At 34.7% G+C, this 12,563-nt stretch overlaps 1 protein-coding gene across 6 annotated transcripts in view; it reads right to left on the reverse strand.

Moving 5' to 3' along the window:
* The window catches only part of ANKIB1 (ankyrin repeat and IBR domain containing 1), a 113,539-nt gene continuing 100,976 nt past the window's right edge, over positions 1-12,563 (reverse strand). For 2 of the 6 annotated variants that reach the window (XM_011363755.2, XM_011363745.2), the window contains 6 exons: positions 10,886-11,031; positions 9,728-9,906; positions 8,294-8,345; positions 4,599-4,713; positions 3,533-3,666; positions 2,430-3,182 (listed from right to left, as the gene is read on the reverse strand). In XM_011363755.2, coding sequence (XP_011362057.1) covers positions 2,430-3,182; positions 3,533-3,666; positions 4,599-4,713; positions 8,294-8,345; positions 9,728-9,906; positions 10,886-11,031 — 1,379 coding nt within the window. Of the gene's footprint in view, positions 3,183-3,532; positions 3,667-4,598; positions 4,714-8,293; positions 8,346-9,727; positions 9,907-10,885; positions 11,032-12,563 lie in introns of all 6 variants that reach the window. The other 4 variants (XM_011363737.2, XM_023533251.1, XM_011363772.2 and 1 more) reach the window with 4 other exon arrangements.

A 12,563-nucleotide genomic window follows, 5' to 3' on the forward strand; every position in this document is an offset into this window, starting at 1 on the left:
TGAAGTAGTTTAAGTAATAAATGTTTAATCAAAGAATTTTACATATTATTAACAGCATTCATTTGGCCAAACATCTACACGTTTGTAGAATCCTACTGTATATAAAGTGGGAATGTATCAAGTATAGACTATGAAAGTGCAAATAACAAGTCAAGGTTAGAGTAACTTTTTTTTTACATTATAAAATTAACCTGTTTACAAAATAGGATTTGCCAAACTTCATCTCTGAATTGTAAAGTCAATGACTGTGTTGTTTTTAAAATATGTACCAAGGAAATACAAATTGGATAATGATCGTTTTTCATGCTCAGGAGAGAACACCACAAAAACAAAGGGTACTGCACGAGGTGCAAGGAACCAGAGCTCACCATGAACACCAGCTTCGCCACTATCTCCACGCAGCGCTTTCTCGCCTTATTGCAGCTTTGCAAGACGCCTCAATATGTGATACAAAGAGTTTTTATTGAAAACTTACAACTTGGTCTAAAAACTGATTGGTGTTGGTATTTTTCATCCAAAATAAATTTGTAAAAAAAAAATCCTTTAATGGACTATTTCAGTTTAATGTACAGTAATACACTGCAGATAAAGTTAATATTTTCCCCTACCAATTTTAATAGGGATTTATATCAACGTTTCTGATAATTGGGGAAATAAAAACTAACGTGGACTTTCGATATCCTTAGCATAGGAACAATTCCCATACAGCTTTTTATCCTAGGGGAACCCAGGGAATATTAAATACTCTAATATATATGAATTCAAAATACAAGAATATTTGAAAAGCAGGTTTGGGGGGGAAAAAGTAATCAAAAAAACCGTAATTATAAACTCACTGGATATCAATACTAATATAACCTTTTGCCCAGCCCAGGACTTGCCTGTATAAACTCGGTACTGAAACTGTGGTATCTGTAGGTAGGTTTCTGGTAAGAATCTGGCAAAACATTAAATGGAGTGTTGCATATCAATTTTGCTTATGTTATGCTAGTTTTGATAATATGTAAGTAAAACAGCCATTCCAACAGTTTACTCTAGTTTTAATTACACACTGTACCATTTTATCTTAATTACAACTGAGACCAGTATTTTCTTCACAGTAAGACACTGATAACTAGGAAGTTGATTTTTTTCAACACTAAACAGTAATCACACAGCAAATGAGTATTGTGCAATAGAACAAACACATATCAGCATTTGCTATTTAGGCAAACAAACTGATTAAACATTTAGTTGTTATATTTACTGTAAAGGCAAGGCCATGGGTGGTTTTATGGAGGTCTTTGCAATTCATAGCATAGTTACTTCAGAAGAGACATTGAAATTTGAATTACTCACTTATTTAACTGGCAACTATCCATTTAGGTTAGGCAAAGGCACGGTAACATGTTGCGCAGGATGTTTTATTGAATTTTTTAATAATTGTGGGATTTACTATAACTCATGAAAACTCTTTTTCTATTTTATAAAACACTTACCATTAAAAGTAATTGCACCCATTAGTAATTAGAATGCACTGTAAAATTGTGAAAACAAAGAACTATGATTGCACTTCCAATAAAGTGTCTCTTAAAATACAGCACCGCTGTTGCTAATCAACTGTATTTTAATATTAAAATAAACTGTTTTTAACAGCAGCATTAGGTTTAGTTAACTTAAGCTACAGGCTACATTTATTTAAATGCAGTCTCCATGGCAACAAAAGCCCATTAAACTCTGGAATTTCATTGCTACCAAGTGGCACCTTTCGCTCTTGAGAGGGCTGAAACTGCCCTGGAGCCTGGGCACCGCACACCTGAACACTTTCTTAGTCAGCGTTTGGCACAAGTGGACTGTAAGTAGACATGAAAAGAAATTTTCGATTCATGTGAAAATGAAAACTAATTACACTGCGGTCGATGCAGCACTAAAGAGAAGGCTTGGATGCCTCAATTCACACGGCTTGGACAAAAAGGCAGAAGAAGCTATGGAAGAGCACAAGGAGACTGAGGAACTAAACGTTCCTTGATCTGTCCAAAATAACTTCTAAAATGATGAAAACTTTTTTTTTTTTTTAAAGAGGAAAACCACCCGAGGATTAGGGAGTAAGCTTTTAATTTAAATGTTCAATTTAAGTATTGCTGACCTTAGGCTAAACAGGACTGCATTTTCTTAGACTGTGGAATCTAACCTACTTATTCCATTTGTTTCTCTTTCTCTCCCACTCTTCTTTTCGTCAGCAAAAATGGAAAAAGCTATTCAGTTAAATACAAAGGAAATTCCCTGTAAGGTTAAACTCAGAAATGAAGCTACCATTCAAGGGGACACCTTCGTATTCAATCCCAACGTCAGTGGTTTAGAATTGAGTTGGAATTAAGCGGCTCAAGTTTCTGTAAAGCACACTCCACCATCTGTACCTGTGATTCATTTGGAATCCTGAAGTGTGCAGCTCACACTAAATGTACTTGTTCAAGCCAGTCGCTTGAGGTCTGAGGTGTTTGATTTGAAGCATCTGAAGCATCCTCCTGGGTGGCTGCCTCATTACCACTTTCACCAGCCTGAGGCACTTCCTCCTCAGCCAGAATATTCTCTTCCAAAGAATTTTCTTCTTCTCTTTGGGTTCCTCTACATTCACTGACCACAGCATCTTCAAACACTGAATCTTCTTCTGGCGGTGCTGGTCCCACATCCCTGACATCCCTGACATCTTCTGACGCATCTCTGACACAGGGGAGCTGGGAATCTGAACCGATTTCTGCAGCTGCTGGAGGAATCAGGGCAATACTCTGAGGGTTCATGTCGTGAAACCAAGCCATGATATTGCCAAGAAGATTGTCACTGGCGTTGGAGTCCTGGCCAGCTGAGTCAAGGTCACTGGATGAGGGATAGAATTCACTTCTTGCCTCACTGAGAGGGTGTGAACTCGGGGTGTCACTTGAAAAGGGGTCACTTTCTGCTCCTAGTCTCAAGAGGCTGTCGCCAAGTTCCAACAGCTCAGTGCTGCTTAATGCTGCCTGAGGGCTATCTGTGTTCCTGGGGACAGAGTCCAGCCTGGAAGGTAAAGAAGTGCCTATTGCTCCTAAGGATGCTTCATTACTGAGGAAGTCTCTATTTTCCTCATCCATGGCCAGCCCAGATTCTTGCAGTGATAACTGTATTGCGAGAAGTATATTGGGATCATCTTCATCTAAGGAACTCAGAGCCTGAGGGCAAAAGAAAATAAAATCACTTTAAAATTTAAAAGGAAAATGATTTAACCCAATGAGGTTTACTACTGTTCTTTTACTTAACAGATAATTAATATTACCTCTATTTCTACAAAATTATTTCACCTACTCAAATATTATTTTAATTTTCTCCGTCTGTGTTTTAGGGAAAAAGAAATTCCTTAAGATAACTCTGAAATATAGAACCCTTCTGCTGTAGTATACCTCTGAAACAAAGATTTTTAGAATGGAAGGAAAAAAAAGGAAAGCAACAAAAGTGAAAATGAAAACCAGGCTGAACAGAGAAAGAGCAAAAGCAGGGGCAGCAGGCTGCCCAGGAAGGCTACCTGGAGAGAGTCTTGGTTCTCAGAGCGACCGGCAGAGGTGTGGTCGCGCAGGGAGGAGCTGTACAGCACGCTCACAGACGCGGAACTTACCACGGACGTGCCAGGCCTGCGGCCGCTGCCACCTTCTGGGGTATCTGTTCGAAGCAAGTGGCATCAGGGACATTGGTCATCAAGACTTTATACATCTTTTTATTTAAACAAGCAATTTCTCTTTGACACGAGGGTGAAAACCCGTGTTCACACGTTCACTTAATTTTCTAGAGATTCTTCATCCTTATTTGTCTCACCGTAAGCAACAATACATATCTCATACTATTTACTTCAATTTCGTGATTGTTCTTTGCATTTTTGCTTGCACTACATATGGTTCTATTCAGAAATGCAAATGCTACTATCCATTCCTCTTTTTTTTTTCTTAAGTAACAATAAATAGAGGTGTTTTAGTTTTCAGAGTTCTTAAAACTACAGAATTTGGGAATTATAATAGCCTAAAGAGCAAATTTTTACGCCTGTTGATCCTGATTAAAGATAACCTGCTAACATTATAGTTTCAATATTTTCCATTACAATTTAACATTTAAAGGTTGATCATTAAAGTCATTTATAACACCTGAAATTTTCTCTTTTAAAGAATGCTTACAGAACTGAGGTTAGGAGAAAAACATTCTATGAACACAGTAACAGTAATCAATAGCTACAATTTATTGAGTGGTCACTAGATGCTGCTTGTGCCTAAGGATTTTACATGCATTATCTCATTCAGTGCTCGCAATAAGTCTCAAAATGGCACTATTAATGTTGCTTTAGAGTGAGGAGACTGCAGCGTGGAGAGGTTAAGTGACTCAACTAAGGTGTCACCCTGATACTCAGCAGAGATGGGGTCATAGACCTAGGTCTCTGATTCTACTGCCATAGGTTCTCTGTATCCTGTGACATTAGTAACAGCTACATATTACTGATTGTACATCTAAATCACAAAGTCTTTCACGACCATTTAGATTCATCAGTTTTAAGAATAAATTCAAGAGAACTACGGGATTAAAACATACCCAACCCAAGAGCTTACCTAAAGTGCTTTCGCTGGGCTCGTCAGGGTCCGGCGGGTTGCTGAGCAAACTGTGCACGTCTCCCCGGCGGCGCTGCTGTCTGTGTCTCCTCCGATACTGAAATTCAGCATATTCCTGCATAAACCAAAGGTTATAAAATACAGGAGAGCATGCAATTTTTAAAAATGCAAATAAAATAAACAACACACTTTTTTTTCCAGGAAAAAAATGTGATTTTATACATATTATAAAATCACTTGGCTTTAGAAAAAGAAACTTCAGCTTTTGCCATGCCAAGAAATCAGAAAAAGTAAAATGAAAAAAAAAAATTTAAGTGGTTACTATAATTGCCTGGATAAATTGGGAATACTTGCAAGCTCCAATCCTAGATCACAATTGAGCCTTATTTCATATGCCTGTATATAACTATACTGTAATGACTTTATTAATTAAATAAGTTAGGTTCTTCCTGGAGGTCTGGTTTAAAAATTGACTGTGATATATGCAACAGACAGAAAGAAAAAAGGAAGAAAGAAAAGCACACACCATTAAGCACTTGTCAGATTGTTAGATATTGTATTCTTGGGACTATTACATACCATACAAATCAAATGACTAGATTAAAAGTAGAGGTTAGCTTTAAAATATTAATTGGCTTCCTTCCTATATTAGTTAATATGTGGGGTTATCTACAACACGGGTAGGGAGAAGTGTTTTCTATTTAACATATGGGAAGAACACAAATTTGGGCAGATGTCTCTGAATTTATTTTACATTTGTGGTAACAGTTTAAAGTGGGATTGTTATTACCAGAGGAAGAACCTGGGACTACCTGCTATTACCTGAGTACTTTTCCAGATTTTAGTGACACAAGAGACTAGAAGAAAGGTCAGTGTGCATGACCAGATTCAGAAGGCTTATTTTGAGAATCATTATATAATCTTTCAGTGATAAACAATAAGATACTCAGGTTTATGGTTATTTCAGCTACCTTAGATACCCAATATGTTTATATTGTGATAGTACTAGAATAAATGAAGACAAGTTTTACATCACAAATAAAACTGAACACATCATACCCCTCTGGTTAAATTTATTTAAATTCCTTCATCCATGTAAGCAACTGGACTCTAATAAGAGGCAGGAAGTATCTTAACAGGTTAGGAACAAATGAATAAAAGGTACTACAGGTGCCTGGAGGGATTACTTAGGTGCTTTAAAATTTCCTGCTGAGATGGGGTATCATTTCCTCTTTTCCTGGAGGCCTAGGATCCAAAACTGGATGACTGTTATATGTCATCATGGCTCACTAGACCACTGAGGACCACCACATTTCTCAGACAAAGATGACATGAAGTGTTTACCTCAGTTCAAGACTTATATTTAGGGAGAATTTATTTGCTTTGTATACTTGATGACGGTACAAAGTTATTCTGAGTTAAAGAAACTATTACTGACCATAGAATACACAATTTCCAATTTAAGAAAACTAAGTAGTTTAAAAACAACTATAAAAGAAATGTTATGTTTATAATTATTCTGATAGAAAACTCAAATAGCAGTCTCTCACGATGCAATAGGCTTAAAAGAATTGTTCTCATAAAATTAAACTTATCTGAAAATTTCCAAGGATTCCTAAGATCTTCAAGTAAGCATATGAAAAGGCTTTAGTCGGGATACTCCAAACGCTTGGAGAGTGATACGGCTACAGAGAAGATTGAGAAGTTTTAGGATTTATAGGGGGGGAAAGCTGCCAGGAGATTTTTTTGTTTTAAATAATACCATTTACTGATCACCAGTGCTGTCAGTGACTTAATGAGATGCTTTAATCCTTCTAGAAATGTGGTATCACCAACCACATTTTAAATGTGAGAAATTAAGGAAGAACACAGCCTACAGTCTATTAAGTTACAGAGCTAGACCTGGAATTCAGGTGTCACTCATATTTCAAGATTTGCTCTTTCATCTGGACTCCACTGCCTTCAAAGTGGCACAAAAATACTTAGGCTTGTCAGTGACTCATTAAGTTTGATTTAAAAAGAATAAGATGAAATTAACTCTACTGAAAAAATATAAATTCAACCTAAAAGTCTATTGGAGTTTGGCAACATTATTTTTTTTTCAGAGTCTATATAAAGGCAAAAAGCTAACTTTTAAAGAAAAAATTTTGGCAGTTACTTGACAGTCACACACATGCAGAATTTTAAAGTTTCACACTGTGTGGTAATTCTTTAGACTTGCAATACGGTTTACATAAAAGCTTGGTATTTTGATATGCCAAAGACTTAAGAGAAAAGTGAAAGTGAGTTAAATAATCCTCGCAAAATTGATTAACTCATAAAAAGTAAATTTAACTCATAAAAAGGAAATCTTATTTATACTGTCATAATTCTCAATCTCTAGAATTAGAGAACAAGAGCTCACTAATTTTATTTATAAATATTCACATGTGAGATGGCAAGCCTTCCTATCTTTTATGAAATGAATCCGTGTCAGTCGTATCAGAAGGCCCTCAACAGTCAAGGACAAATATTTCATGATTCCTAAAGATACTGTCAGAGCCAGAAGCTACAAGACGATGCACACATGACTGAATACACTGGTAAAGGTTTTATTTTTGCTAAACTGTGTTTCTACCTTGAAATTATGAAATCTTTATTAATTTATTTTTTGATAATTGAAGTTTGTTTACTTTCCTTTTATTAGAAAATTTCTTCAATCATTAATATATTAAAAAATAATTTTTGGAATTCAAGTGAATTAAGAATTCCCATATCAGAGCTCTAAACATAAATTGTTTTCTCAAGTCAATAATTTCTTGGATATATCTACCAATACAAAAGGCCACAAGGTGATTGCAAGTATCCTCAGCAGCTGAAAAGAGAAAGTATCTGATTTAAATAAGCCACAGTCATTTCTGGATAATAATTTAACTGTCTTTCAGTTACAGATAACAAATGGGCTATAAATACACTGTTTGTCCCGTCCCTTCTAAGAATTAAGTTAAAAGGTTATTACAACATAAGCATCAGATGGTATACTGTTTTATAAAGAGCAAGGAAGAAAGAAGCAGAGAGAACTGCTAAAACCATTTAAAATCAGATTCGACAGTGACAGTGGCAATTTAAATCTCAGAAAATAGCAATGTGATTAAAATTTTCACTCTATCTTATTTTTATTTACAGCAACTACTATTTGCAGGGTACTTTAGAACTTCTGTATTTTAAAATGGTATATAACAACAAAGAAAAGACATGAGTGTGAAAATCTTAAAAAGCAGAAAGTAAGCAAAGCATTTTTCTGCATGAACATTATTGTCAAGTTTCCATCTTAGCAACTAATTATAAATCGATTTCTCAGGTTGTTGCAACAACTTGGAAAAACAGTTCTAATAAATAAAATTTGTATCTCTATTAACCAATTTAAAGATATATTCCAAAAATATATGCTATAAATTGGCCTTAATTCTGACTGTTCAGTAATTAAAAATTCTAAAAGGGGAGATGCATTTAATAATGTGATCATAATCCAATACCATAAATAACTAAATGTAGGCTCTGCTGTGGCATTTTTATTATAAAAGAGAAACTTTGCTGACAATCTGAGTAGGATTTACAATAGATGAGGGTGCAAATGCAAGCAGGACTGTACTAAGGAAAAATATAATTAATGAAACAAAACAAAAGAAAACAAAATCCCCGGAAAAACAATTTACCTCAGGTGATGCAAATCCTAAATATTCCCAATCCCATGTTCCACCAGCAAAGCTACAAAGAAATTAGACATACCATTTGATTTATTATCAGTACTACAAAGTACAAGCAATCAGACCCTTGCTCTTTGAACATTACTTTTAATTCCTCTGCTTGGAACTGGCTTAACCCATTTCCTGTTTGCCCTGAGAATCCTTGCCAGTGGCACTTGTGGCTGCATCGTTCAGCCTCAGATGGCTCGCGGATTGCAGCCCTAACCTTATCCCCAAAGTTTGCCATGAAATGTCTCGCTTTTGTTATATTTTCGTTCTAGTATATCGATAGTCTTCGGAAACAAATGACATCATTCTATTTATAGCATTCTGTTTTTAGGAATGGTATTTCCATTTATAAAATATAGTAATTCTCAATCGCTGAAAATGTCAGATCCTAGAAAACGCAGCATTCCTATGCGTGATGTTAACATCGTTCTCTAACAGTTGTTACTGAAGATTCATTTGATGAATCCGATTTATGTATATATTTCTGTTACATTAGGATTAGAGACAAGTTCTGTTTAGAAATAACTCTAAGAACAGTTTTTATATTTTATTTTCACATTGAAAACCAGTCAGATTTGCTTCAGCCTCAAAGAGCGTGTTTATATAAGATTAAATTAATTCTGGCAGCCAGCTGCACTTTATTTTTTCTAAACGGGAAATGGGTTAATGAAAGTAGATCAACTACAGAATATAATTACAACAATACTTTCATTATATCTTTCAAATTTATGTTTGTGTATAATGGTAGGCAAATAAAAATCACAATGCTACAATGATGTAACAGTATTTTATGATTGCTTCTAGTTTTATGTTATATTTATATAAAAAAAGGTCAAAGGAATTTCTAATGTTTGTAATTATTATAAATACAAAATACACTTCAGTTTATAATGGCATTAGTAGTATAAGTATCCGAAATAAAACAACCAAAACTCAATTGTTCTTTAATGGATAAATATGGACCACTTATATAACTTTACTAATAACAGATTTCTAATTTCTTCACCTCTTCGTTTCTAACCTCTTATTGCAAAATACAAATATGACCATAACAAGTTGGCAAGGCTTCCAAATTCTATAACATAAGATCTTTAGGGCTATCATATCACTACATATATTGCCTATTTGAAATGGCAATTTAGAATATTCTTTGAATTATGAGTTCACTGAATTGTGAAATTAACCTAGCTTAATTTAGTTCAAGAAACTACACAATGATAACCAAAAATAACAAGAAAAAAAAGAACTAAAACTGGGAAAAAAATCACCAAAAAAGAGGGTAACATACTCTTATAAGTAACTTCCAGGAATATGAACTCTACTTGGACAAAATATAAACCTGTTGGCATTTGTGGCTAGAACTAGGATGATTTCCACAGTGTGCATCCTTTTTACCTGCGCCTTGGAGCTTCTGGTGAGTCTGCAGGAGCAACTCCCCGAGCCACAGATGCCAGGAATTCTTGCCTCTTCTGTTGTACAAGGCATGCTGCCTTGATGATCTTGTGGCGGGGTGTGCGAAGGTAAGGCCTATTGACTTTTTGGGCAAGGTCTTCAGTGACCATTTCTAGGTCTGTCTATGGTAAGAAGAGAAAAAAAAATCATAAGCTGGTGGATTACTCAGGAGCAAATCCAGTGTCTATCTGGTTTCTCAGTTAAATCTAACTCTTTGAAGTCAGAAATTAATCTAAATTTTGAAATAACTTCATATTTAACATGTTTCTATTTTGCACATTACAAGAAAATAGCACTCATCCAATAGGCACTTAGCAATGTAGTTGGTACAGATTACAAAGTAGTACTGAGTATATCAGCTATCTATATGGGTTTTATAATTTATCTATGTGAAAAAAAAAACCAATAAATTTCAAGGCATTGTACATGCAAATGCATGACATGTAGTATAGACGCCATGCTGACGGAATCTGAGGCAAGGGAAGACACCTGTAATCTGGGGTTAGGTCTAAAAAACTTCATGGAGAATATGAATATTGAACATTGAAATAAATGTAAGATATATATAGTTCAAAGGGATGGCATGAAAACTGTAGTAAGAGGAGAAAGTTTGATGGCTTCGAAAAAAAGAAACATACAATGAAGTTGATCTGGCTACAGAGATGTCAGTTGGCTTAGGTGTTTTTGTTTTTTAAATACTGTAACTTCTTCAGCTGTACTTTTAAAATAAACTGGTAAATAGTAACTTTTCCATCTAGTATGTAATGTGGTTTGTTTCATCTCTGAAGATAAAACTCCTAATTACATAATCGGAATTAGGCCAGATTGGAACCTCAACTAGTTTCAAAGAAAAATATACATGTGGTAGGAAATGTTTGCGTAGCTCAGTACTCATTCAGATATGCAGAGTAACACACTTAAACATAAAGAAAATTTCAGTTTATTACTGGTAACTTTTTCCTTTATTTAAAAACCATTCTAAAAATGAAAACAAAATTGTTTACTAATCATACCCAAATAAGATAAACTTAAGTGGTTGAAAAAAGAAAATCTGTTTTTCATAACAACTGTTATTTAAATTTAATTTTAAAAGGATCTTACTTGCATGAGTTCAAAAATTTCTTTCTTTGTGCTTTTAGGTTCTAAGAAAAATCCGTAGGGGTAAGAACACTTGAGAATACGTCGAGTTTTTAAGAGCACGTGAACTGCATCTTCAATGAAAGTGGTATCTGGACAGCCTCCTTCAGCTATGATCAGGCACAGTGAAAAATTATTTTGCAAATATGCCATTATAAAATTAATTACACAATTAAAAAAAAAGAACGAGGATCCCTATGAAGAAACTGTTTGAAGAGAGTATTTATTTGAACTATACTGAACCTACATAAAACACTCATGTGTGACTTGTACACATTTATAAATGAAGCACACACTGCATGAGCCCAGGAGCACTGATGGCAATCCTGAAAAATGCACACACTGACCTGGGATTCTGTTTTGACCCTGTTGACAAACGAATCTAGCCTAGGTCAACTTAAACGTCCCATGCTTTACTAAGTTATTTAGGTTATCCCTAGTAGAACTTTGCTGGTTAAGAATTAGAACAAATGCCTTGCTAAACTACCTGCTAAAAAACAAAACAAAGCAAACAAACAAAACCTAATTATAATTATGCAAAAAAAAAAAATTCTAAGGAAAAAGATACAGCATTCTGGGGAATAAATGAATAACTGATGCTAGTAAATAAAAATCTTCAGATAGAGAGAAAGGGAGGAAGAGTGAGGAGGGAAGAAACTGCCTTAATATCTGAGACTGTTCCTTCCAAAATATCATTATACCATTTTAGATTTTTCCTTAACTGCAAATAAATAGGAATTAAGCAGTAGAATCTAAATTCATAAGTACTTTTGAAAATAGATTATTCTGCATGCCCACAGAAAATTACATGTGTACATACACACAGATATACAGACCATCCCAAAATACCTCTCTAGCATAAGTATCTGAACTAAGATGTAAAAAAAGGAAAACACCCCCACCTTCCTCATTATAAGTGTGAGAATTGTGTAGTTTTGTTTCTTCCTTTCCAATCCTTATAGATATAAGATTTTACTTCTTTTTCATATCTTCCTATATTGTCTAGAATCTCCAGAAGGTAGAACAGCAACAGTAATTCACAGCTACAAATATGTATTGCATGTTTACTGTTAGGCACTGTTCTAAGCATCAGGGATACATCAGTGATGCGACAGAAGAAAACCCCTGCTGAGGAACTGTGGAACCAGGGAGGGTTTTTTCTTTTCAATTTTCACGAAGGACAAGACTTCAAGAATTTGACATTGGTGTGAGATAGTTACATAATTACGAAAGTCTAAGAACTATTATAAGGAGACTAAGCTGCTACTGACATTTTTTCTCCCATTCTAATTTATTTAACTATAGTTACTGCCTTAATTAGGGAATAATTGTCATGAAAAGGGTGTTATTATTCATTACTTTTGTAAACTGGAGCAACACAATTACAACTGATTGTATTTTTAGGCTTAACCCCTTTTATATATAAACTGATTATTTTAAAGTTGTGATTTTAAAACAAACATGTCAGAACCTGTACTCTGTTGTGGCCATCGTGATATTATATTCTAATGATGCAACTCAATCCATTTTAAGGAATTTTCAAATTTCTCTTTATGATCCACATAGTTAGCCCTCTCTCATGTCTTTGCTTTTTAACTCCAATGTCCATTACTTACCAATGAGATGAGTTCTCCCAAAACTG

Source organism: Pteropus vampyrus, unplaced genomic scaffold, assembly GCF_000151845.1.
Source record: "Pteropus vampyrus isolate Shadow unplaced genomic scaffold, Pvam_2.0 Scaffold4, whole genome shotgun sequence".
Taxonomy (NCBI): domain Eukaryota; kingdom Metazoa; phylum Chordata; class Mammalia; order Chiroptera; family Pteropodidae; genus Pteropus; species Pteropus vampyrus.